This window comes from Seriola dumerili, unplaced genomic scaffold (genome assembly GCF_002260705.1).
Source record: "Seriola dumerili isolate Sdu_G_001 unplaced genomic scaffold, Sdu_1.0 BDQW01000155.1, whole genome shotgun sequence".
In the NCBI taxonomy this organism is placed as follows: Eukaryota; Metazoa; Chordata; class Actinopteri; order Carangiformes; family Carangidae; genus Seriola; species Seriola dumerili.
In genome coordinates, this window is record NW_019174410.1 from 1,127,493 (window position 1) to 1,149,820 (window position 22,328).

Below are 22,328 nucleotides of genomic sequence, written 5' to 3' on the forward strand. Positions count from 1 at the left end.
TACCATGTCATACATTACACACATGAGAAAATATGAATATTTCTCATGCAGCTTTCAAATATTGTCAAATGTGTGGAAAATGTGTTATATTTCCTTTGTTATAATTGTCTTCACCGGGGCAGATAAGGGTGCAGAAGCTTAATATGTGCTTATATAAAATACTTGAGTGTTATCCCAATAATTCTCTCTTATAAAAAAAAAAAAAACTCTGGCGCTATTTACAAGTACAATCATTCTTCACTTTGTTTATCCAAGCCCACATGACAGGCGTGAAATCTGAGAACATCAGGTTGGATTTTGGGGCAAAAGGTGAAACAGACTGCAAAGATACATGCAACTCAAAAAACTCTATCATCATAACCATTCAGACAGCTATGGTCATTATCTACTTGGTATTCACAAATAATACATGTTTACATACTGATGAAGTAAAAAAATAAATTTGAATTACTGCACGTATTTAACCACTGAAAACATTATATGGTCATATACAAAAAAAAATGCACATAGTCCAGATTTTTGTGCTTTTAAATCCATGTATTGCTACTGATTGTGCCAGCATCAGGTGCTTCTCTCGCAGCAGGTGAGTGTGGGGTGGGTGGGTTTACCTGCCAATGCAGTTGCTAGTATTGGACTCCTCTAGTTTAAATAGTGCATCTGTAGTGGTTAAATATATATCATATGACTGAGTATGAATATCCTGGTGTGTGTTGGTTTGGAGTTGCTGACCGACGTGCTTGATTTGTCCCTTCTTGCTTATATTGCTGTTAAAATGCCCGATAGAATAAAGCCCTGCAAATTCAAAAGACAATCTCTTTATCTGTTCCATCTTGTTACATCCAACTCACAGGCTCAGTGGCTGTGGTTCTTTTGAGTCCTCGATGTCACGATCTCGTCAATGCTCACTCACTCCTCCGGCCCAGCAGGGGGCCCCATCCAGGGAGAAGTTGAAGGGCGTACCGTACTATCACCACAGACTCATTCAGACAGTGAAGTGGTTTTGGTTCTGTCCTCTGAAAGGGCGACTGGGGTTACAGGGGTAGACAGCAGAGTCTTTGGCGGATGTACAAGTCTTTCTGTAGTTCCTCATGTCCTTACACCCCTTGTCCTTGCTGTTCCCGCTCTACAGGCTGGGCAGTTGTCACAGAAAGCTGTCCTCTACCAGGTCACTACAGTCCAGACACATCTCATCCAGCAGCGTGATGTCCTCCAGGGTCTCACCCTCACGTTTAGCAAACGTGGAGCTGCTGGAGCCTGTCTCGATGGCGCTCTCCTCAGACGTCTGAGAGCTGCAGAGTGCGTGAATGACACAGGTTAGTGCCATCTCTGGTGCAGTGTAGACAGTCAAATGTAGTAGAAGTTAACTGTTTGCTCCATTTACCTGTGTCTGTTCCTCTTTCCATATTCATCATCAGATATTGGGTCCAGGTCTGGGAGGGGGATAATGTAGCCGCTGTCGGAGCTCAGCCGCTGCTCGTCAAAGCCGCTCTCTCTGTCCTTCAGCTTGCCCTGGTTCTTGTAAGCGATGCCGATGTAGGCGTCATTTTCCATGCACACCCGAGTCACAGCGGGGTGGTCGCTCTTCAGGAACTCGTGGTTTACCCTCTCGTAATGCTGCACAAGACACACAGACAGATGTTAGATTTAAACGCTGTCAAACATTTATCTTGCAGCACAGAAGCAATGATGATACAATACAGAGTTTGAGTGTAATAAAGCTCCGCAGAACCACAGGAGAAGTGTGGTATGAGTGTGATCACTAGTTGTGCTGCCAGATGGATGGTGCGATCCAAAAAAAAAAAAATCACACATCCCCTCCAGCCAGAGGTGCTAAAACAAGAGCTGGTTCCTCCTCTGCCCCCGGCCATTAAAGCTCTGTGAAGGCGGCAGAGGTGAAGCTGTTTTGATGTGCCATGTGTGGTGTGGAGTTTAATGGGGTAATTAAGGTTGGGTGGTGGTGGTGGCGAGAACTGGAGCTGCGTCATTACCCAGACTCGGGCCAGCCACCATGACAAGCAGCTGCTGCGTTTGCACTGTAATCACTTGTAGGTTTGTGTTTTACAGAAGCACAGAGCGCCCGCAGAAACACAACCTCAGAGGAAGCGGATGGGGCGCTACGTTAAGAGTGCATTTAACTTATACTGTGCTTGTGCACGATTAAAAACAAAAGCATGAGACACCTAAGAAAAAAGTCCATCAGCAGAAGATACCAAAATAAAGAGAGGAACAGAATGTGCAGGTCCAACCGTGAGGTGAAGAAGGAGAGGCGGTAAATTAGAGAATCTCAGGCAGTCTGAGGTTGTGAGCGGTCACAAGGAGACTCACCCTCTTGTAGCTGGAGGGCAGCAAAGAAGCCACGGTTTCACTCAGACCCAGGAAAGAAGGCCTCTTCTCCGGCTCGCTGTTCCAGCACTTCATCATCATCTCATACCTGAAAAAGCAAAAACAACCGACGTTACCACGGAGAGCAGCACAACCTGTACTGCACCTTGTAATTTTGCCAATGGCTTGTCATCCCACTGTATATCAACGCTCAGAAACACACTGTTCTCTGGGTTCACAGCCCACTGCATTCCTCATCTGTCAGAGGAACTTTATGTCACACAGTCATCATGTGAGTGATAACGTACACGTCATGAGGTGCGTGTTCGGGTTTGGACATCCTGTATCCGCTCTTGATCTTGTTGTAGAAGCTCGAATCCACGACCATCCCTGGGTACGGGGTTCCACCTTCAGACCAGAATACGGGCTCATGAGTTTACAAAGCAACACCAGCCTCCATTTTGTCTTTTCTTTCACACACGTTTGTTGGTGCTCACCTAAGGAGAAGATCTCCCAGAGGAGGATGCCGTAGGACCAGACGTCGCTCAGGGTGGTGTACAGGTTGTCAAAAATACTCTCTGGTGCCATCCACTTCACTGGCAGAAAAGTCTGTGATGACAGAGAGGACATGTTTGTACCCACTGTGGAGAAGCTACACATAAAACTCCACTTGACATATAAAGTCAGGGCGGTCAACTATTTCTACAGGATGAAAGGGAACCCAGTGCAGTGCAGACAGGTGCTTCAATGAACTCAGGTGTTGGGTACACATTGATTTTAATATTGTTCAATGAGCCAACAGGTAAAACTCCTGAATTACTAATGTTAAAGGTAAAAGACTAAACCACCACATCAAATGAAATAATAAACTCTATATTTATGTCAAAATGTTTCTCTGCAACAACTAATCCTCCATTGTCTCACTGCTCATGACTGAGCTCCAGTGTTTGCTAACATTAGGTCATATATGACATTTTATATTGGTAAGGAAATGACTCTGGAAATGAGAGGGCATGCTATCAGCTAGCTAACATTAGTTAGCTAAACTGTACTTTAAGGCTAAAATTAGAAACTAGCTAACATTAGTTAGCTAAACTGTAATTCAAGGCTAAAATTAGAAACTAGCTAACATTAATTAGCTAAACTGTAATTTAAAGCTGAAGTTAGAAACTAGCTAACATTAGTTAGCTAAACTGTAATTCAGGGCTAAAATTAGAAACTAGCTAACATTAGCGTTCATCCATAGACACTTGACACAATCTACTTCAGAAACTGTTTAGTTTAGAAAGAATATCAAACGAGCTAGATAATTAGCGAGTGTGGCAGACAGACCAGACGTTACGGTCCACTTTAGCGTCAAAAGACTCTTTCAGGTATGAATATGGGAAATATATTGTAGTATTTTTACAACTACAGGTAAGAAGATTATATAAATGTATAGAAATATCGGACTCCCCCAATCCCCAACATAATTCGAACCCTGTGTAAAGTAATGTATGAACAGAGACTTACGCTCCCTTTGGAGACATAGTTGTTGTCATGCATGATGTCTCTGGCCAGTCCGAAGTCACAGATCTTCACTATCTTGCCCTGAGAGAGGAGCACATTCCTGGCTGCGAGGTCCCGGTGCACACACTGCACAAAAAGACACATTGCATCATGCACAACTGTTCCATCCATTCCCAAACCGACACATTCTGCTTCCCACAGCCGCCGACTGCATCTATTTCTGTGCATATTTCATTCCAGCTGAGTTCATTTTTAATGCCGGTTCATATTGCTTTATAAAGCATGGTCTTTGTGTAAACATGCCAGTTGGAGGGATGGCTGTGACCACTGGATATTTAGGGATAATAACTATGAAGCTGAATGAGTAGCTTCTGGCTGCAGTGTGTGCCTGCATGGTAATTCCAGCCCTGGCTGTGCTGCTACTATATTCAGCCCCTGGCCTCTCTCCTGAGTGGGCTCAGCGGCCTTCACAGGGCTGCTTATCACACAACCGCTGATCCCCTCCCCCCCCCCCCCCCCCCCCCCCTTTGGTCGACACAGCTGTCAGCATATAGGACACAGTTCATCAGAGCAGTTGGAAGTGGGGGAATGTGAGGCTGTAGGCATCCCAAGTGGTACTCAAAACCCCAGCACCCCCACCCCCAAAAAAATTAATAAAAGATTTTCATTCAAACTCACATTTTTGGAAGCCAGGAACTCCATGCCTTTGGCCACCTGGTAGGTGAAGCTGAGCAGGTCGGTGGTGCTGAGGCCCTCGTTCGAGTCGTCTGACAGCAGGTTGTCCCCCTCGCCCTCTGGTTTAGAAAACACACACACACACACCCACACACACACAACACCATGAGTATATGCTCATCATATATTGCAAATATAGCACTGGCTGCTCAAACCTGGCTTTTACTAATGGCAGGGAGAAACCGGGCATTATTATGTGTGTGCTGCAATTATCCTCTCTGTGTAATTGCAGGGCTGTACCAGCCCTAAAGTCTGACAAGGGTGTACCCCCTTCAACCAACACTGACTCAAACAAGGCACTAAAGCCAAAACAAGCACACGCCAATAACTGAGGGAAGAGTGAAAAGGAGGATCGAGAGAAGAGAGAGAACTGCGGCGCGTACCGCTGGAGCCTTTTTGCAGAGGGGGGCTGTCGTAGTTGGACCTCTGGATGTCTGAGTACTTGGAGGCATTGCTCATCTCCAGCATGGGCACATACTGAGTGTTGTCAGCCTGCTTCATGTCCATGTAGTCTCCTTTGCTCTCGAAGGACAGGATCACATAACTGCTTGCAAACACAAAAGAGGAATGCTGTTAGTGATGAGGTAATAGATGCACCTATGGTCTACCCACATTGTGTTATACATCTGTCTGAGTGTGTGTGTGTGTGTGTGTGTGTGTGTGTGTGTGTCCTTAAACTCCCTCTGGCTGAGGTTAGAGGAAGACGTGGTTGAGGCGTACACAGTAGCCAGGATTAAATCATGTTATGGTCATTTTGAGGTGCGGTCACTGTGAATCATCCATCAACACAGATGAGCCTCGGAGAGAGAGAGAGATGGGGTGGGGGTTGGGGGGGTTGTAGATTGAAAGCTGAGACCACTTCGGACTACAATTTGATTAGGTGAAGACACCAGACAATCTCCTCAACCACGGAGAAAATGGCGATAGAGTTACTGATTAGGGGCAGGGGGAGATTGAGAGTGTGTGCGGGCAAATTGTTGTATCGATGGCTGTGAAAACGGAGAAGTGTGTCGATGTGAAAGGTGCATTTAAATGCGTCCGTGTCTGAATCGCAAGGACAGTTCATGCACGTGTGGCAGGCTAAGAAACATAAACGTGGTACCTCCGGCTGCTCTCATCTGCAGGGTTGATCCCAAAGATATCCAGCTCCTTTTTATTTTTCTCTGGGTTCAGGCTCAGGAAGTTCTCCCTGTTCTTGTGCAGGTAGTTGACCAGGTCCCCGTAGAAGCAGTACTCTGTGATAATGTAGATAGGGCCTGGGAACAACACAGCAAAGAAGTGCATCGGCGTCAGTCTGCAGGCTAATCTTATCAGAGGCTCATAAAGGCTGAAAGCACAGTCAAGAGGGCAAGCCTCCACTTTCCCATAAAAAAGCTATTAAAATACCACACCCACCGAGAGCGGAGACAGGGCTGTCAATCTGTTTTGGCTTGCAGAGCTGTGAATGTCTCCAACTAACAAGTCTGAATAAGTGTATGTATGTGTTTGGCAGCATGAATGCGGGCGGTGTTGTACGTGTCTTTGTAAAGTGGTGGCTAAATTTTAAGAGAAAGGCAACAGTGGTTAAACTAAACTATGATTGAGTGTGTATCTTTATTGTTCTCCCACCTTGTGTGTGTATTATTCACCTGACTTGGTGCACGCTCCCAGGAGGTTGACGATGTTTAGATGAGGTCCGAGATGAGTCATAATCTTCAGTTCAGACATCAGAGCTTGTTTCTCACTGGAGCGTGCTGTGGCTGAAAAGAGGTACAGCAACCATGACTATCATCATCACACATTCAAACCAGCCAGCAGGCCAACCAGCCAACCAGGCCATGCATTCAGCCAACGCCACCTCCTTCATCTGAATTCAACAAGAAATCTCTTTATCTTGTTGTAAAAAAACAAACAAAAAACATCTGCCTTTTATTTACTCTTCTTTCTTTAGTATCTTCCTTTCCATCACTTTTTCCTTCTTCAGTGTCATTTTGCACCAGTTGAGTAAAAATATATCAAATCAGCTGTCAGGTGACATGTTGGTACACGTCACGTCTTTCAGTTTTTCTCAGTAACATGTAAGTATTAAATGGGTCAGCAGGCCTGATGTTGAACCACTGATTGATTTAATATTGCAGTGTTTTAGAGTCTTGTCAAGGTAATGTAGTGGTCTTCAAAGCATCACTTTTGTATGATTCCTAAATATATAATATATATAAATATATTTAAAGCTCCTCCAGTGTAAAGCTCTGTGTCCATGTGTAGTGTGATTATAGATCAGGTCTAGCTTCTATATTAATACTGTGAAAGTATCAAAGCCTCAGTCCACAGAGAAATGCACACAGCCTGTATTCAGAAACTGAGCCTTAAAACCAGCCGTCAGGACTTCTGGAACTTTGTGATGTCACAACAAAGCAGTCACAGTTCCTTGTTTACAGAAAAACAGCACTTTCACCTCATGCAGTATCTCTCCTTCTGCGCCTCCTCTGGGTCAATATAACAATACCTGCCTTCACCTAACCAGTCCCTATAACTAGTACTAAACTAGAACTAATACCTAGTGAGCTTCACTGGTATAAACAAACATGTCAGATGAATGGCAGCAACATCACTTTCATGTCTTTCATGTCAATTATTATCTGTTCAGCTCACGTTTCAGCATCTTCACTGCCACCTTCATGACGGGCTGGGAGCGGCTGAGTCCATAGGCGGTTCCCTCCACTACCTTCCCAAAGGCTCCAGAGCCCAGGATACGACCTGAGAAAGACAAGGAGACACAGGATCAGTTATCAAGGAGGAAAAACAAAGAACCTGCAAACACACACATGTGCACTTTAGATGCCTCTCCCTCTGTGACTCCTTCAGTGGCTGAATGTGCCCTTGATCACTGAGTCAAACCAATCCCCTGCTGCCCAAGCCAGATTAGTTTATCACAGCCTCACTTCAAAGACAGAGCGAGACATCCTGACTGGAACATCCCTGCAGGGAGTCTGCAGAGTCACCAGCACCAGACTCAAGGATTAGCACATTGAAAATGACAGTCAGCTCACCGAGCACAAGTCTGTCACGGGGGAACTCCCATCTGGAGTCGTAGGGAAGCTGCATGGGATCCACATAGATGTACTCGTGGCCGTCTGGGCTCACGGACTCGATGACCCTCCAGCGGATCTCATATCGTGGTTTCTGAAAGACAGAGGCCATGTGAAGAGCGGATTAATTAACCTTTGTCAAGTCCAAGCTGCTTGTTGGACTTGCTTATTGTGTGTCATATTTGGCTTTCTCGACCATAATCTGTTGTTTTAAAAAGTAATTTGCCCTTGGCTTTATAACAATCCACCTACAAATGTAGTTTTATTTCTTGGCTCAGAATACATTTGCTTAAAGCTCCTCCAGTGTAAAGGTCTGTGTCCATGTGTAGTGTGATTATAGATCAGCTCTAGCTTCTATATTAATACTGTGAAAGTATCAAAGCCTCAGTCCACAGAGAAATGCACACAGCCTGTATTCAGAAACTGAGCCTTAAAACCAGCCGTCAGGACTTCTGGAACTTTGTGATGTCACAACAAAGCAGTCACCAAGCCCCGCCCACCTGGACCCACCATCCAAACCTTTACAGGATTTGGTTTCTCTGAGTGTTTTTACCTGAAATCTGCTATATTTTTATTGGATCACTCAGAAAACAGTCAGCCAATCAGAAGAGAGGCCTCCTCTCTTCTGATTGGCTCACCAACATATCGTTACTAGAGCTCCAGAGAAAAGCCTGAGAGAGGAGATGTAAAACTACACTGAGATGGTTTCTGGTTCTTGAAACCACAAATATATCTTCTTCTTATGGATCAACACTTCAAATGAAACACAGAAGAAGAAAGAAATGTGGAGCTTTAACCAGTCAGAGCAGCAAACTAATCACAGTACTCAATAGACATTTTAAAATACACTTCAGCTCCTGTCACATGTTAGTATTTAATATAATCATGTTTAAGATTCATTTTTTGTGTTTTTCAACACTTTCAACACTGAATGCTGAAAAAGAAGGAATGAGTGAGTGAATGAGTGAGTGAGGTGAGACGTGAGAATAAATGCAGAGTGACTGCAGCAGTACCTGTTTCCAGACAACAACCAACACAATGAGTGAGATGATGACAATGACCAGCAGCACCAGCACAGCAGCAGCTACAGTCAGCTCAGGGTGAGGGCCTGTTCAGGAGGAGAGCCAGTGGTCACACATGTTAGATGGAGTGCATGTCAATCACATGGATACAACATGTGTCTGCTGTAATGACCAATGAAACGCTTTCTACGTGTTGCATGACAAACGTCCTCGTTCAGAGGAGACAGTTAAATCCGTAGGGTGTTCAGATTACTGGGCCCAAAAGGTATGCTGGGAAGATAAAATGGAGGTGGGGGTTGGGGGAGGAGACAAGGGGAAGTGGGTATTAGGGGTAGGGGGTGTAAAGCTCATCTGGAAGGACCAAATGGCCTCTGGCTTCCCTGTTAGAATAAGAGTCCCTTCCTCATAGCCCCTATCAGCTGTCTTACCACAAACTCATCATCTGACAGCTGCTGCCACACTGACAGCACTAACCCAACCCCCAGCACACACACACACACACACACACTCACTAACAAAGTCTGTCGCACTCTGAGTGTCAGAAACAGAAGGAGACAAAGTGGAAACAAAAACCTCAAATGTCAATTCAAAGCTGGGTTAAAAAAAAGGAAAGTTAGTTCAGAGCAAATGTGATGACGTATGTGTGTGTGTGTGTGTGTGTCTGTGTGTGTGTGTGTGTGTGTGTGTGTGTGTGTGTTCTTACCATTAGACACCAATTTGACCTCCCTGCTGACAGACGCCATTTCGTTCCTGGCCAAGCAGCGGACCGCCAGTGTATTTTCTAGGTGACCAAACAGGACCTGGCTCTCCAGGTTGTTATCCTCATCGATGTGGGAGTCCACTGAGATCTCGGTGGAGTTGGTGAGGAGGGGGGACCAGGAGGACGAGTCATTGGCACAACTGAAAGGGGAACAAAATAAAAGAGATATATAATCAATCAAAGTGTGGAGGGACTACATGTGTGTATATTGAGATGTGTGAAAGCAGATGACTGTTGTACTGAAGAAGACTTACTGTTTGATGTTCTTGCAGACAAACCACTCCACCACAGGAGTGGGCTGCCCTCTGGTAATGCACACCACAGCCTGGCCTGTGGCTGAGCCGTGGTGGATGTCCATCAGCTCCACAATGACTGCAGGCACTGTAAGCACAGAAAAGTGTGTGTAAATTAATGAGGAAAAAAAAATACTGTAGCTGGGTTCAAAGGCTACGTGCAGGCTAATGTGTTTTTGTTTTAAAAAGAAAAAACGATCTCCGTCCATACTATCACACCTGAAAACACAGATCACATGATGTACACTGCGCATGTGCGAGCCGGTGTAAACAGGAAGTAGGTCTTTCACCCTGCAGTTGGTTAGTTAGCAGAAAAACACAACGAGCAAGGGACAGCAAGGGCAGTTTTTAGGAGTTAAACTTCCTAAAACCAGAGATCGATCTTTTAATATACGTCTTTTACACTTCCCTGCGGATGTGTGAATCGGTTGCGAGATCTGGTCAGGTGAGCGTAGGGGTAGTGTCGCCAGAGCCACCGCGCGGGAGGACATTCCGCCATGTTTTTTTCCCCAATGTAATAAAATAAAATATCCACAGTTCGCAGAATCCGGTTGAAATGTATCTACATTTTTAAGGCTTGAATCGTGTCACGTAGAGAGCTAATAATAAAAATCGAAATGGTCAAAGTTTTCATGTTGACATTTTAGGTGTATCGAGTGAGTTAAGATTCCACCTTAAAAGATGGCGGCAGCTGTCTGTAGCCTCTGAGCTGCTCATTAAATCGTTAATAAGTAAAGAAAACATTCTTCCATTATCATTCACTCTTCTGACAGTTTTCTGACAGAGTTAGTCTGTTACACTTGGAGCCTAGCCTGTTAGCTAAATTACGTTTTCATAGCCTAGCCTGTTAGCTTAATTAGGTTTCCATAGCCTAGCCTGTTAGCTTAATTACGTTTTCATAGCCTAGCCTGTTGGCTAAATTACGTTTTCATAGCCTAGCCTGATAGCTTAATTACGTTTCCATAGCCTAGCCTGTTAGCTTAATTACGTTTTCACAGCCTAGTCTGTTGGCTAAATTACGTTTCCATAGCCTAGCCTGTTAGCTTAATTACGTTTTCATAGCCTAGCCTGTTAGCTAAATTACGTTTTCATAGCCTAGCCTGTTGGCTAAATTACGTTTTCACAGCCTAGTTTGTTGGCTAAATTACGTTTTCATAGCCTAGCTTATTAGCGTAGCTACGTTTTCATAGCCTAGCCTGTTAGCTCCACCTGACCTGCCTGTTCTGCAGCTTCTCCTCTGAATGGATGTTTCCGATGCGGCCTCATTTGCTTGATTCAAGTCAACGTATGTAAACATGTCACCACAGGTGCGCTCCGGTACGTAAATAAACAGCACTACACCTCTGCACGCGACAGACAAAAACATGACAGATGAGGCTAAAGGCAGATGTGTGGTTGAATTTCAGATTTAAGATCAATGGAGACAGTGAAGAGACTGAAGCAAAGCTACACGTGAGATGTGAAGATGAAGCCGTCAGTACCTGTTCATACAAAGTGTAGCTGGTGCACTGAGGTAAGATAACAACACACATTACATCTATTATTTCTTGAGATGTGTCTAAACTGTTGGTCATCTTAAATAGAAAGTGCATTAATGTAACTGCTTTGTGTCCATTTGTAATTAATGTAAAGCATAATGTTTTTAATAATGCACCAGGTTAGAGGAACACTCTACAGCATTAGTTTTCTGAGAATGTCATTCTTATCCAAGAGAAACTGATGTTGTAACTGAAATATCTCCGGCTGAATCATTATTGAATCAAATGGAATCAAATTGAATTGGGAAATCAGTGGCAATGTCCAGATCTATTTCCAAGGGTCTTCAGTTTTGCCCTTTCCAGACTAAAACGCGTTTAAAACAAGTTTACAAGCGGAAACGGGTCCAGCAGCGTTTCCAAAAGTGTGAAAAAACTCTGGAGTAATGTGAGCGCCATGGGTCTCGTTGCAAGAGAGATGGGTTTTTAAACTAAAACATAGTTGTGTGGACACAGCCTAAAAGACTGTGAGATCAGCATTAAAAGAAATAAAGGTAATGAAGGGCTTGGGGCATTCCTATTTCTGACCTTTGACCTCCAGGTTTAAACCAACGTCCTGAATTTGGTTTCCATTCTCCACACGCATGGTGTAGTTCCCGCTGTCCTCCTCTTTGGCCCGGATCAGGGTGAGAACACTCATGTAGCTGCACAGAACAATAAAAGCAGAAACTACAATAACCGCACGGTCACAGAAGTTCACACTGCACTGAAGCCTAATGACAGGCCCACCTGTGAGGGGGGAATGTTTCTCCCAGCTTGTCATTATCTCTGCTGTCATTACAGCGAGAGTCTCACCTGGTCTCGCTGAGCGGCCGGAGGCTGGTGGAGATCTCCGCTGTCACGTCGCCGAGTGGGTTTCCATCCTTGAGCCACGTGACACGAGCCGTGGGGAAGGAGCTGATTTCAGCCCTGAACTCACGGACCTCATCGAGCTCTGCTGACTCATACTCTCTGAACTGTGGCTGGATGGACATGAACTCACTCGCTGTCAGAAAAGAGAAAAAGGCCGAGAGACAATCAGAGATCATTCACCCTCACAGGAAAAAAAAAAGAGCCTTTGAAATACTGTTGCATGCTTTTTAGTGTTCGTAAACTAAATGCAGCTTTCATACCAAAAACATTAATAGCTAGATGCTTTGTCTGGTTCTCATTAGTAATAATATCAGTGATGGAGCAGGAGTAGATGCCGCTGTCTTTGGTTGAAGCCTGTGGGATCGTCAGGGTGTAGAGAATCTCCTGATCCCTCTTATTCTCATGCACCGTTTTCACGGCACGGTTGGCCTGTCAATCAAAAACACAACAGCTACTTTGAGTTTCAACCAAACACTCAGACACAGTGAACAACAGTAACTCATACTGTATACCCCTTATAGGTGATACATGATTATCACATACAGTATATACATCCTGTGGTTATATAAAGATAGAAGTTTATAACATATATTAAATACCAAGTAACATTTGTATATTAAAAATATCTATATGATGAATTTCTATATGGTATAACAATATATATATATATATGATTTATATATGCAAGCTAATTAACACAACATGCATATAAAAAGAATATATGTTTTTTTAATTAATTCCAAAATTCAAACGTGTGTCTTCACATTCTAGCAAAGTGGTCTCAGGCTTTTGGAACCCACTGTATATGATATCAACAGATATTAACAAGCTTTAAGATGGATTTATGTTTATGTAGCATGTGTTTAAAATATAAACATTCATACATAAATATACATATTTGTATGGGATAGATGTATATGTCAGGATATGACGTTTCATCTTCTGATAGGTTTCATAAATATTTTTACATGTTTTATTTCATATGTATAGTATATAGTATATGTACAGTCTGTTTGTGCTGTATAGGATGACTTGTGTTCTCACCAGTTTTCCAGGGTATTTCCAGTGGTCTTCCAGAATCTCTGACCCCCGAGCCAGACAGGTGACCGTGACGGTGTCCCCCACCAGCAGAGCGGTCCGCTTGGCCGTCAGCTCGACGTGCAGCCCAGCACCACCTGAGAAACGACAGATGACCAGGTAAAAATATCTGTGTCACGGTAGAAATCCACAGAGTTGAAAAGCACAAGGTCTCTTTATGAGTGAAGTTATAGACGCAGATTTTGTGAACACACACCTGTCCAGCCGTGGACGATGTATTCCTCGCTGTAGTGTTCCTCTCCGTTGATGAGGGCCTTACAAATGTAGGTTCCAGAAGTGAACACCCCCAAAGCCCCCCTCTTGCTGTCATAAACACTAGGCACGGGCTGCTGGGTGTCGACATTGATCAGGGTCACGTTAGCGCTGGGATCAGACACTCGACAGTGGATCTCCATCTCCTCGTGGCCGAACAGGACGTGGTTACCGAAAGGCACCGGCGATGGCACGAAGGGATTATCTGGATCTGAGTTGGAGACAAATAATAAATAAAAAAAAATAAGTTTCTCAGACCAGATAATGATGAAGTAAAGTCATAACAACACACCAGCACGAAGCCGCTGTGCACCGCATACCTGGCACATAGATGTAGATCCTGCTGTCCTCCGCCTCCTCGGTGGTGTTTTTGCTGTAGAAGCATGTGTAGTAGCCCGTGTGCATTGCTTCGGCGCTATCCACAGTGACGGTGGTGACAAACAGGCCGCTGTTGTCCTCCTGCGTCTGCTCGGGCACGTCGAGCGGCGTTTCCCAGGCCAGCTTCGCCTCTCCACGGCAGGTCAAGGTGAAAGGAGTGTGGAGCGGCACCACCATCTCATCCATCTGTGGCAGCAGCACAGGGGCCGAGGACGGGAGGAACATCACTGCAGTGGAGGCTGAAAGAAGCACATGTACACCACTCAGTCATAGATCGTCTATCTATCTATCTATCTATCTATCCATCCATCCATATATCCATCTATCTTACCTTTCACTGTGAGGATGAAGGAGAAGTGAGCGGTGCGGGAGCCGCTGGCGGCTGTAATGGTGTAATTCCCGTTGTCTTTCTCCAGAGGCTGCCGTAATGTCAGAATGCTCTGATACCTGTTGGAGGAAAATGTGTTTTTGTTATTTACGTGAATAATAAATATTCTTATTCACTCTTAGTATGAAGCTACAGCTAGCAGCCAGTTAGCTTAGTTTTCATAAAGATGCAGACAGCCTGACTGATAAACACACCTGCTCATCTGCAGCTCACTCATATTTAATTTATTTGATGTGAAAAACGCAAAATGTTGTGGTTTTACAGAGGGTCATGTGACAGACTATTAGTCCAGGAAGTAAACACTTCCAGCCTAGAAATAGTCCGACACACGTTGGACTGACATTTTTCTACTTCTGTTTTTGAATGGATTAAACAAAGAAGATATAAAGTGTTAATTAGTGAGTTTTCCAGGTATTGGTGGGTTTTGTGACCGTAGGGAGGCTCAGAGCCTCTTCTCCTCTGATTGGCTCATCGACCTGTTTTTACTAGAGCTCCAGAGAGAAGCCTGAGAGAGGAGATGTAAAACTACACTGAGATGGTTTTTATATCTTCTTATGGATCAACACTGTAAATGTGTAAAATAACGGACCTTTAAACTTATTAACTTCTGTCAGAAATGACTCTGAAAGACCTGATTCACTAAACTCTTAACAAATCACAGTCATTACTCTCACCGATTCCCTTCAATGCGGCTCGTCTTGGTGTGGGTGTAGTAGTTCCCGGTCATGGCTTTTCCATCTTTCAGCCATGTCACTTTGGGGGCCGGGTAGGCATTGATGAGAATAGTATACTCAGTCTCCTCCAAAAGGCTGACAGACTCCACCGCTAGAATCCCACTGTGGTCCAGAGCCACGAAGGAGTTCTCCTCTGAAGTAAGAGACAGAAGAAGAGACGAATGAGCCGGTGAAGGAACAGATTCAGAGAGACGGGACAGAGCGACAAGGACTGAGATGAAGTCAGAGTGACGGAGAGGCCCGAGGTGAAACGAAGGCCTGACACACACATCTGTTGAAGCCATCCCATAAAACACAGTAGCTGATGTTGAAAGCAGAGGTGAAGCTTTACAGTCGGACGGGAGGAGATGACTTCCCCACACCACTGAAAGCGCCTCATGCACACTCGTGAAACCAGCACTAATTTACCTGAGTGATGATGAGAATATTACATGTGGATTAAGTCAGTGGTGTGAGCACTTTCATATTATCACAGTTCTGCAGGAAACTCATTAACGGTGTCCAGGGAATGTTTGTGGGGGGGGGACTTACCGAAGACGGTGACGGCCACGCTGCCGACTCTGACCTCGCCGCTGATTTCTGATGTGATGGAGCACTCGTAGGTGCCGCTGTCCTGAGAGGTGGCTTGTGGGATACGCAGGGTGTAGATGACCCGGTCAGGAAGCGTGTGTTTCTTCTGAACTGCGTCCACAGCCTATAAGAGCAGAGGGACAGTATGGATTTAAGATCCTGGGGGTGGGTAATAGGATATTTGAATCTTTTAACTCTCAGTGTTTTTCCATTTTACAGGTACGTTGTTACTGTATCAGAGTCGCAGCAGCTGAAGGCAAATGGTTAAAACACTTGTGAGGCCGCAGCAGATAAATCAGGATCACAGAGCCTTTTAAAAGCCTGTAATTGCAGCTGAGACCAAAACCAGGAGTCGAGAGTCCTGCGTTCCTACCCTCACTGTCTCTGGAAAAGGCTTTAGAGGAATTCCATGAAAAAAAAAAAAACGACAACGTGCTCTATAGATTAAGAATCTGAACATACGTATAAACAAACATAAATTGTGCTTGAACCTCTTTCAGATTTTTGCAGTTAACACTTCAAAAGCATTAAATGTTTCTCTGGCCGTCGTGCAGACAGCATCTGTCCTGCACGTCTCAAGGTCACAGGGGTCAGAGGATTTACTATCTGTTCTGTCCCTCTCTTTTGAACCGCCTCCTTCCCTCTGGCCGTTTGGCCTGAACTTTAACTTCCACCTCGGCGTCTCTCGCCCGGGGTTAACTGCAGCAGGAGCAGTTTGGCCGCCCGTCCTCATAATGAAGACGTGACGTTCAGTTACTGCTTTCCTAACACATACTTTTTAACCACTAAGGGCCGTTCTCAGAGCTATATTCCACTTGCCACTGCTGGGTTTACATCCAAAACCATGATTTGCTAATTTAAGGCTCGGTGCTGCTGGGTAGGAAATGACATGGAAACATGACAAGGGGCTGAAGAAAATAGTGCGAGACGGGTGGGCAGATGAAGCCGTAGAAGAGGTGAAATTGAAATTGTAAAAACACAGAGAGGAAAGGAGGGTGGGGGGGGGGGTTCCTGCCTGTTTTTTAGGATGGAGCCACTGCTGCTGAAAGCCCGGCCCGGTGGGAGCGACGCAGGTGATGTTGAGAGGTTGTCCGGCTCTCACGCTCTCCTCGCTGGCTTTCACCTCCACGTCGAAATCCTCCTGCTCGACGGGGGCTGCAGAGGGACCAGCAGAGAGCAGATATCAGCACCGTCATCCCACAGGTCCCAAGACAGTGACAAGTTGATTAGAGTGAGCTCATTAATCATGGAGCAGTGGCTCAGTAGGTCGCCGTTACTCACACACACACACACACACACACACACACACACTCACACACACTCACACACAGAGTGAAAACAGGCGAGTTAAGTCATCCCCCCCTGTGATAGTGACATAACGTCATGGCTCATGCAGTGAGGTCACCCTGCAGCCTTCTCATGGTAAACACACCAGGGGAGTGTTTTCAGCTGTGCACTTCTTTCTCACGTTTAGAAAGAAATACACACGAGTAACTCGACTCTTTTCGCTCATGTCGTAGAGTGAAGACGTCTGTGTCGGCTCACCCTCTATCTTCACAGTATAGATATCACTTCTGGCCGTGCGGCCGTTCACGCCGGCGGTTTCGCACTGGTACTGCCCGGGAGCGAGGTGTCCGAAGAAGCCCATCTTGTTGTCGTAGTAGGCGGGCATCTCCTCTCCGCCGGGGACGCTCCTGAGGATGACGTCCGAGTGAGGGTGAGACACGCGGCAGGAGATGGGGACTCCGAGCGAGTCCATGGGCACCACCAAGTTTTCAGGGGTATCCGGAACAAATGCGGCCTCCGGGTCTGGGTGGAGAGGAGGAGTCGGGTCACACGGTGTAATTGCATTTGGGTTGGTTGGTTGATTTCAGAGATATTTCAGATTTTTTACTCTATGTTCTTTTGAAAACTTCAAGACTTTTTAAAAGAAGAAGTAACATGTTATTCCTCCTGCTAATGAGAGTTGACTGTAATGAGCTGTAACACAAACCCGTGCTGCCACAGCCTCACTGTGTCTGACATGGATGTTTGTATGTTTTAGCATTTTACTAATATCCCATAATCAGCTGCAGTGAAACCGTCTCACTCTAAAGTTCCACTGGCACCATGAGAAATAAAAACAATCATATTCACCTGGCACAAAGACATAAATTCCCGCCTCATTCTCTTCCTCTTCTTCCTCACTCTGCAGGTCGCCCTCCCGCCCTTCATAGACACACATGTAATAGCGGGTGTTTCCCACTGTTGCGTTGTAAACGAAGAGCGTCGACGTGAAGTATCCCGGAAGAACGAAGGTGTTTTCCGGCAGCGGCTCGGCCCAGACGACGCTCCTCTTCCCGGTGCAGCTGATGTTGAGGCCGGAGCCGGGTTGCAGGATGAACTCCTCCTGGTTGGACACGATGGTCGGTGGCGACAGTCCGCAGGTAACTGAGGAGACAGGAAACATTAGAGGAAGGAAGAGGGAAAAAAAAAACAACATTTGCTGATTATTTTTTACTCACCTGAAACCAGCGCCAACAGAACCCCCCCAAACACGACACACGTCCTCACCCCATCCATGACTATGGATGTTCAGGCCTGCAGAGACAGAGAGGCGAGTTATTTAGTCAACAAGTGAGGTAAAGTCTTTATTTTAGTCCGTCCTGATAAGATATGATACAACTGTCTCCACCTTTTATCACAACATAAGTATTTAATCAATAAATCAATTATTGACTTCTTGGTCTCCTGTCGAGCCGGAGGCCTGTTCTGTCCCGCTGAGGCTCGTGGAGCGATCTGGAGAATTTAACAGCAACTCTAATGTCTGGTGATCTCACACATCACTTATACAGCACGGACAGGACGGCTGGGTCAGGGGGGGGTGAGGGGTGACAGGCTGCTGTCCCGAGGGTCTGCCGGTAGAGGGCGACACACTCCACCTTTTGGAGTCACCCAGCCTCCTCGGGTCTCATCACCTACAGTTTTACCCGCTCGCTTTTCTAAAGTTTTTGTTTTCGTTCAACTGAAGGAAGAAAAAAAAAGAAAAACACTTTTTCTTGTTTTGATGGAGAGAAATTAGAAGTTTTGAGTCTAAATCCTGTTGAATGTTTTTGTTGCTGGACCAACACGCGGTCTGTTGAAAACGAATTATCTACAGGAGGTTTAATTAAGACATTTTGAAGTTTAGTCCAGACTCCTCATCACACAGATCCTCCCTCTGCTCTGCTGCTGGATCATTAACCCAGCAGTCATCTGCTCTGCACGGGTTATTTCATTTAAAATACTTGAATGTTTCATGTGCAACTCTTGGTTGTGTGTTTTTTATTTATTTGCTGTTTCTCAGACTGTGACCCCCCCCCCCACTGTGGAATCTCCAGTCTCTGTCTGTGTCTGTCCCCAAACAACAAAACTTGGCCCCTGCAAAGCTTCCTGTGGCTGTCCGCCTTTGGCTCATGCGAAGCGGGCTAAATGATCCGCGGGTAACCCGGGTTAGTTAACTCTGTCATTAGTGGACCCGCTCCACACAGAACTATATATTCGCGTGGGAATCAGCTGACAACACGCATAATCCGTTTTGACGTGTTTGTGCACACGCCTCGTCCCCAACAATTTCAATTTTTTTTTTCGTGCCCTGGTTGGAGAAGATCCTCCAGCCGCTGCGCGTAAATCTAACACAGGCTGAAGTGGCAGTCAGGACGGCCTTCATGTCCTGCTCCTCTTTTACCCCCTTCCCCATCCACCCACCAACCCACCAACCCCCCCCAGCTTGACAAATGTGGCAGATACCAAACGCATCTGGACGCATTTGAGCAACAGCTGATAAGGCTCGTCTCAACTTTCTGCAGGATGGTGCAACTCCGCGGCAAAAGCTTCTTTTCCAGGGACATGGTTGTGAAGAGTTGAGCATCAATGCAATTTAAAAAAAAAAAAAAAAGAAAAGAAAAAAGTTTGAGATTCTTTGTGTTTAATTATTTGAGCAGTTTTAAGAAGGCCTAGTATTCCTTTGCAATATCCCTTGGTGACCCAGCAGGGTGGGTGGTTAATGAAGAATGCGTCGTGGCTCCAAAACACACTCGGTTCTTCTTCCCCACCCCCTCTCTCTCTCTATTCATCTTTGAAATCCAGTTCAGACCTCTCTCCCAGCTGCAGATTTCACAATTTTAATTCACTCAATCTCCGCGAACAGAACGAAGAAAGACGAATGGCGAATGTACAATGTCATATGTGTTTTCCCATTAAAATGCCCAGCAGCTCTTCCCCGGAGCGGTGAAACGCCCCTTCAGATCCTGCGAGCTGACACCCTCCAGCTGGGAGGACGGGAAACCCAGCGCTTTTATCCAGCGGAGTCAGCGGCATCTTCTCTGCCCGGCGTCCAGGGTGTGGCGTGGGGGGTTGGTTTGGGGGGGAGAACAATATGGATATCATAGGGATACAGCCATCTAATCTAAAGTAGTTGTTTAATGCAGAAGTTGCACGTTCCTTTAGTGAATTAAACTTATTTAGAAACTTTTCCACAACCCTGATGTAAATTAAAAAGCGCGCGCTGTGATCTAATAATTGGTTAAACTAATTAAGAGCGCAATTAAAACTCCCACTAGACTTTCCAAAGGGAATGATTCCATCATAGATTCTTCACAAACAAAACACCCAAAACCTTTTTTTTTTTTTTTTTTTTTTAAAAAAATTAAACAAGACTAAAAAAAAAAAAAAAAAAACTCGTTTCCAGTCCTCTTTCATTTACCTCTGAATAATCCCCTCTTTATATTCCTCTGGTGTCAGTAATATCCACAGTGAATCGGGGGCTCAGAAGGGCGCAGTGCGGCTCTCTGCAGCGGCGCCTAATCCTCAGAGACTCCGCCGCTGTGAGAGCATATGTGCGCCCCTCTGTGTCGCGTCCACGACCCGCCCTCCAAACTGGCTCCGGCTACAGCGACCTGTAACTGATTCAATGTTACAGTCCTCCTCCTCCCCTCCTCCCCTCCCTCCTCCCCTCCCTCCTCCCGAAAAAAGTAATCATCTGGCTCAAAAGTAAATAACTCTCAGGAAATGACACCCTCCTCCCTCTCGTCTCTCTCACTTCCTCTCTCTCACTCTCTCTCTCTCCTTTCTAGACCCCTTTTCAAAGTAAGAGTCCTTTTTTCGTGCTGGAGGGGGGGGGTGCGGGGGGGGGGGGGTGCAGATGAATATTCCTGTTGAAATGAGATGTTTTTGATATTTTCATGGGGTTTTTATGCGATAGAAGAACGTTCGGAGAGAAACTCGAGGTCTGGTTTGTTTTTTGTGGAAGTTTGTTCGCTGTTTTCGCTTCCGTTCATTTCTCACAGAAGCTCTTCTTTAGTGGGCTGCGGTTGTTCCGGTGTCACCCTGGTGCAGGTGTTTTTCACCAGATCACAATAATAATAATAATAATAATGATTAAAAAAAAAAACAAAAAAACTTTTAGCTGCTTCCTTGGTGCTGATCCTGATCCTGATCCTGATCCTGATCCTGAGCATCAGTCAGAGTGGGAACAGTGGAGCGGTGATCTCATAGAGGGCGCTCTCAAACCATCATAATAATCACAGGCACATCCCCCACTCTTCTCTCTCTTCCTCTTCTCTCTCTCTCTCTTCCTCTTCTCTCCTCTCTCTCTGTCTCTCTCTCTCTCTCTCTCTTTCTCTCTCTCTCTCTCTAATGTTTTTTTTTAAATAAATGAACCGTCATAGTTCTTCGTAGTTTCTTCTTTTCTATAGAACAGAAAACGAATCACCCGTGTTTACTGGCACACGCGCGTGAGCTGTTTACCGAACCCCCCCCCCCACTTTTTATTTATATATTTATTTATTTATTTACCCAGCCCCCCCCCGCAGCACCCCACCCCTTTGTTACACTTTTACCCCGGGGGCTCTCCTGGCGGGCAACACAGATTGAATAATGGCCCTGTACGAATTACCTATCTGTGGGCACAGAAGAGGGGCATCAGACCGTGTCTGTTCATGGAGCAGAGCCCGGGGCTGATGCTCACCCCCCCCCCCCCCCCCAGCTCCAGCTTGGCGCAATTATTCCATGTTGCTGAAAAGAAAGTGTCCTTGTTCTCCAAACAAAGGATCTGAACTTCGGAAGGCCGAGCTTTCCTCACAGACCGGTCTGAGCCTCTGTCCTGCAGAATATAAAGGAAAAATATCCAAGTCACTGAAAGTTAAAAAAGCAAAACAACAACAACAACAACATTTTTGAACATAATAAATCGTGAACAAATCCTCCATCAGCTCAGTCTTCTCCACATCATCCTGCAGCTGAAACGTCAGGGAGGAGAGGACGGAGTTTGCTGAGTCAGCTGCTCTGCAGGAGAAGATGCTGCAGCCTCTCTGCTGGTGTCACCAGACAGGCTCCGTCACGTGTGTATGATGGAGGCATCGGAGACGGAGGAGGCGTGAGGACCGGAGAAACTAATGTCAGGATGATGATTTGCCCCTTACTCTTCTTCCCGCTGTTCCTGCTGTTCCCAGCCCTGTCTCGACTGTCCACAGGGGGCTTTGAAAAAAAACTGGAAAGTGGAGAGAAAACAAGTTTCTGCTGGAGGAAACTTATCAAACTGGGATGATGATTGAAGATGAATGATGATGAAGATGATGATGAATCGTGATGCGTTCCCTTTAAAACCCGGAACACACTCCTCCTGCACGGACTGTGTATCAGGCCTCAGTGCCACATGGTGGTTTATCTGTCCAGTGTCAGCACCCGAGGTCGAACCCGACAGTCACAACATCCTGATCTGCGGAGCGTCTACAGCCGCCGTGTTCAGTCAGTTCCACTCTCTCAGAGGTCAATGAGGCTGCAGGATGTGATTT

At 45.6% G+C, this 22,328-nt stretch overlaps 1 protein-coding gene across 2 annotated transcripts in view; it reads right to left on the reverse strand.

The window, feature by feature from the left end:
- Positions 1 to 191: 191 nt before the first annotated feature.
- Positions 192 to 22,328, reverse strand: part of pdgfra (platelet derived growth factor receptor alpha) — a 22,896-nt gene continuing 759 nt past the window's right edge. Inside the window, exons 1-29 of one of the 2 annotated variants that reach the window (XM_022751427.1) lie at positions 20,240 to 20,309; positions 18,021 to 18,096; positions 17,653 to 17,946; positions 17,062 to 17,325; positions 16,532 to 16,671; positions 15,478 to 15,640; positions 14,887 to 15,079; positions 14,156 to 14,271; positions 13,767 to 14,063; positions 13,391 to 13,657; positions 13,141 to 13,271; positions 12,357 to 12,525; positions 12,040 to 12,229; positions 11,773 to 11,888; positions 9,671 to 9,797; positions 9,360 to 9,556; positions 8,648 to 8,742; positions 7,596 to 7,728; positions 7,198 to 7,302; positions 6,195 to 6,305; positions 5,669 to 5,822; positions 4,950 to 5,110; positions 4,510 to 4,625; positions 3,835 to 3,957; positions 2,820 to 2,931; positions 2,631 to 2,730; positions 2,326 to 2,431; positions 1,382 to 1,614; positions 192 to 1,289 (exon numbers count right to left, since the gene is read on the reverse strand). In XM_022751427.1, the coding sequence (XP_022607148.1) occupies positions 1,142 to 1,289; positions 1,382 to 1,614; positions 2,326 to 2,431; positions 2,631 to 2,730; positions 2,820 to 2,931; positions 3,835 to 3,957; positions 4,510 to 4,625; positions 4,950 to 5,110; positions 5,669 to 5,822; positions 6,195 to 6,305; positions 7,198 to 7,302; positions 7,596 to 7,728; positions 8,648 to 8,742; positions 9,360 to 9,556; positions 9,671 to 9,797; positions 11,773 to 11,888; positions 12,040 to 12,229; positions 12,357 to 12,525; positions 13,141 to 13,271; positions 13,391 to 13,657; positions 13,767 to 14,063; positions 14,156 to 14,271; positions 14,887 to 15,079; positions 15,478 to 15,640; positions 16,532 to 16,671; positions 17,062 to 17,325; positions 17,653 to 17,946; positions 18,021 to 18,078 (4,419 nt within the window). In that variant the 5' untranslated portion in view covers positions 18,079 to 18,096; positions 20,240 to 20,309 and the 3' untranslated portion in view covers positions 192 to 1,141. Of the gene's footprint in view, positions 1,290 to 1,381; positions 1,615 to 2,325; positions 2,432 to 2,630; positions 2,731 to 2,819; positions 2,932 to 3,834; positions 3,958 to 4,509; positions 4,626 to 4,949; positions 5,111 to 5,668; positions 5,823 to 6,194; positions 6,306 to 7,197; positions 7,303 to 7,595; positions 7,729 to 8,647; positions 8,743 to 9,359; positions 9,557 to 9,670; positions 9,798 to 11,772; positions 11,889 to 12,039; positions 12,230 to 12,356; positions 12,526 to 13,140; positions 13,272 to 13,390; positions 13,658 to 13,766; positions 14,064 to 14,155; positions 14,272 to 14,886; positions 15,080 to 15,477; positions 15,641 to 16,531; positions 16,672 to 17,061; positions 17,326 to 17,652; positions 17,947 to 18,020; positions 18,097 to 20,239; positions 20,310 to 22,328 lie in introns of those variants that run through there. The other variant, XM_022751426.1, reaches the window with a different exon arrangement.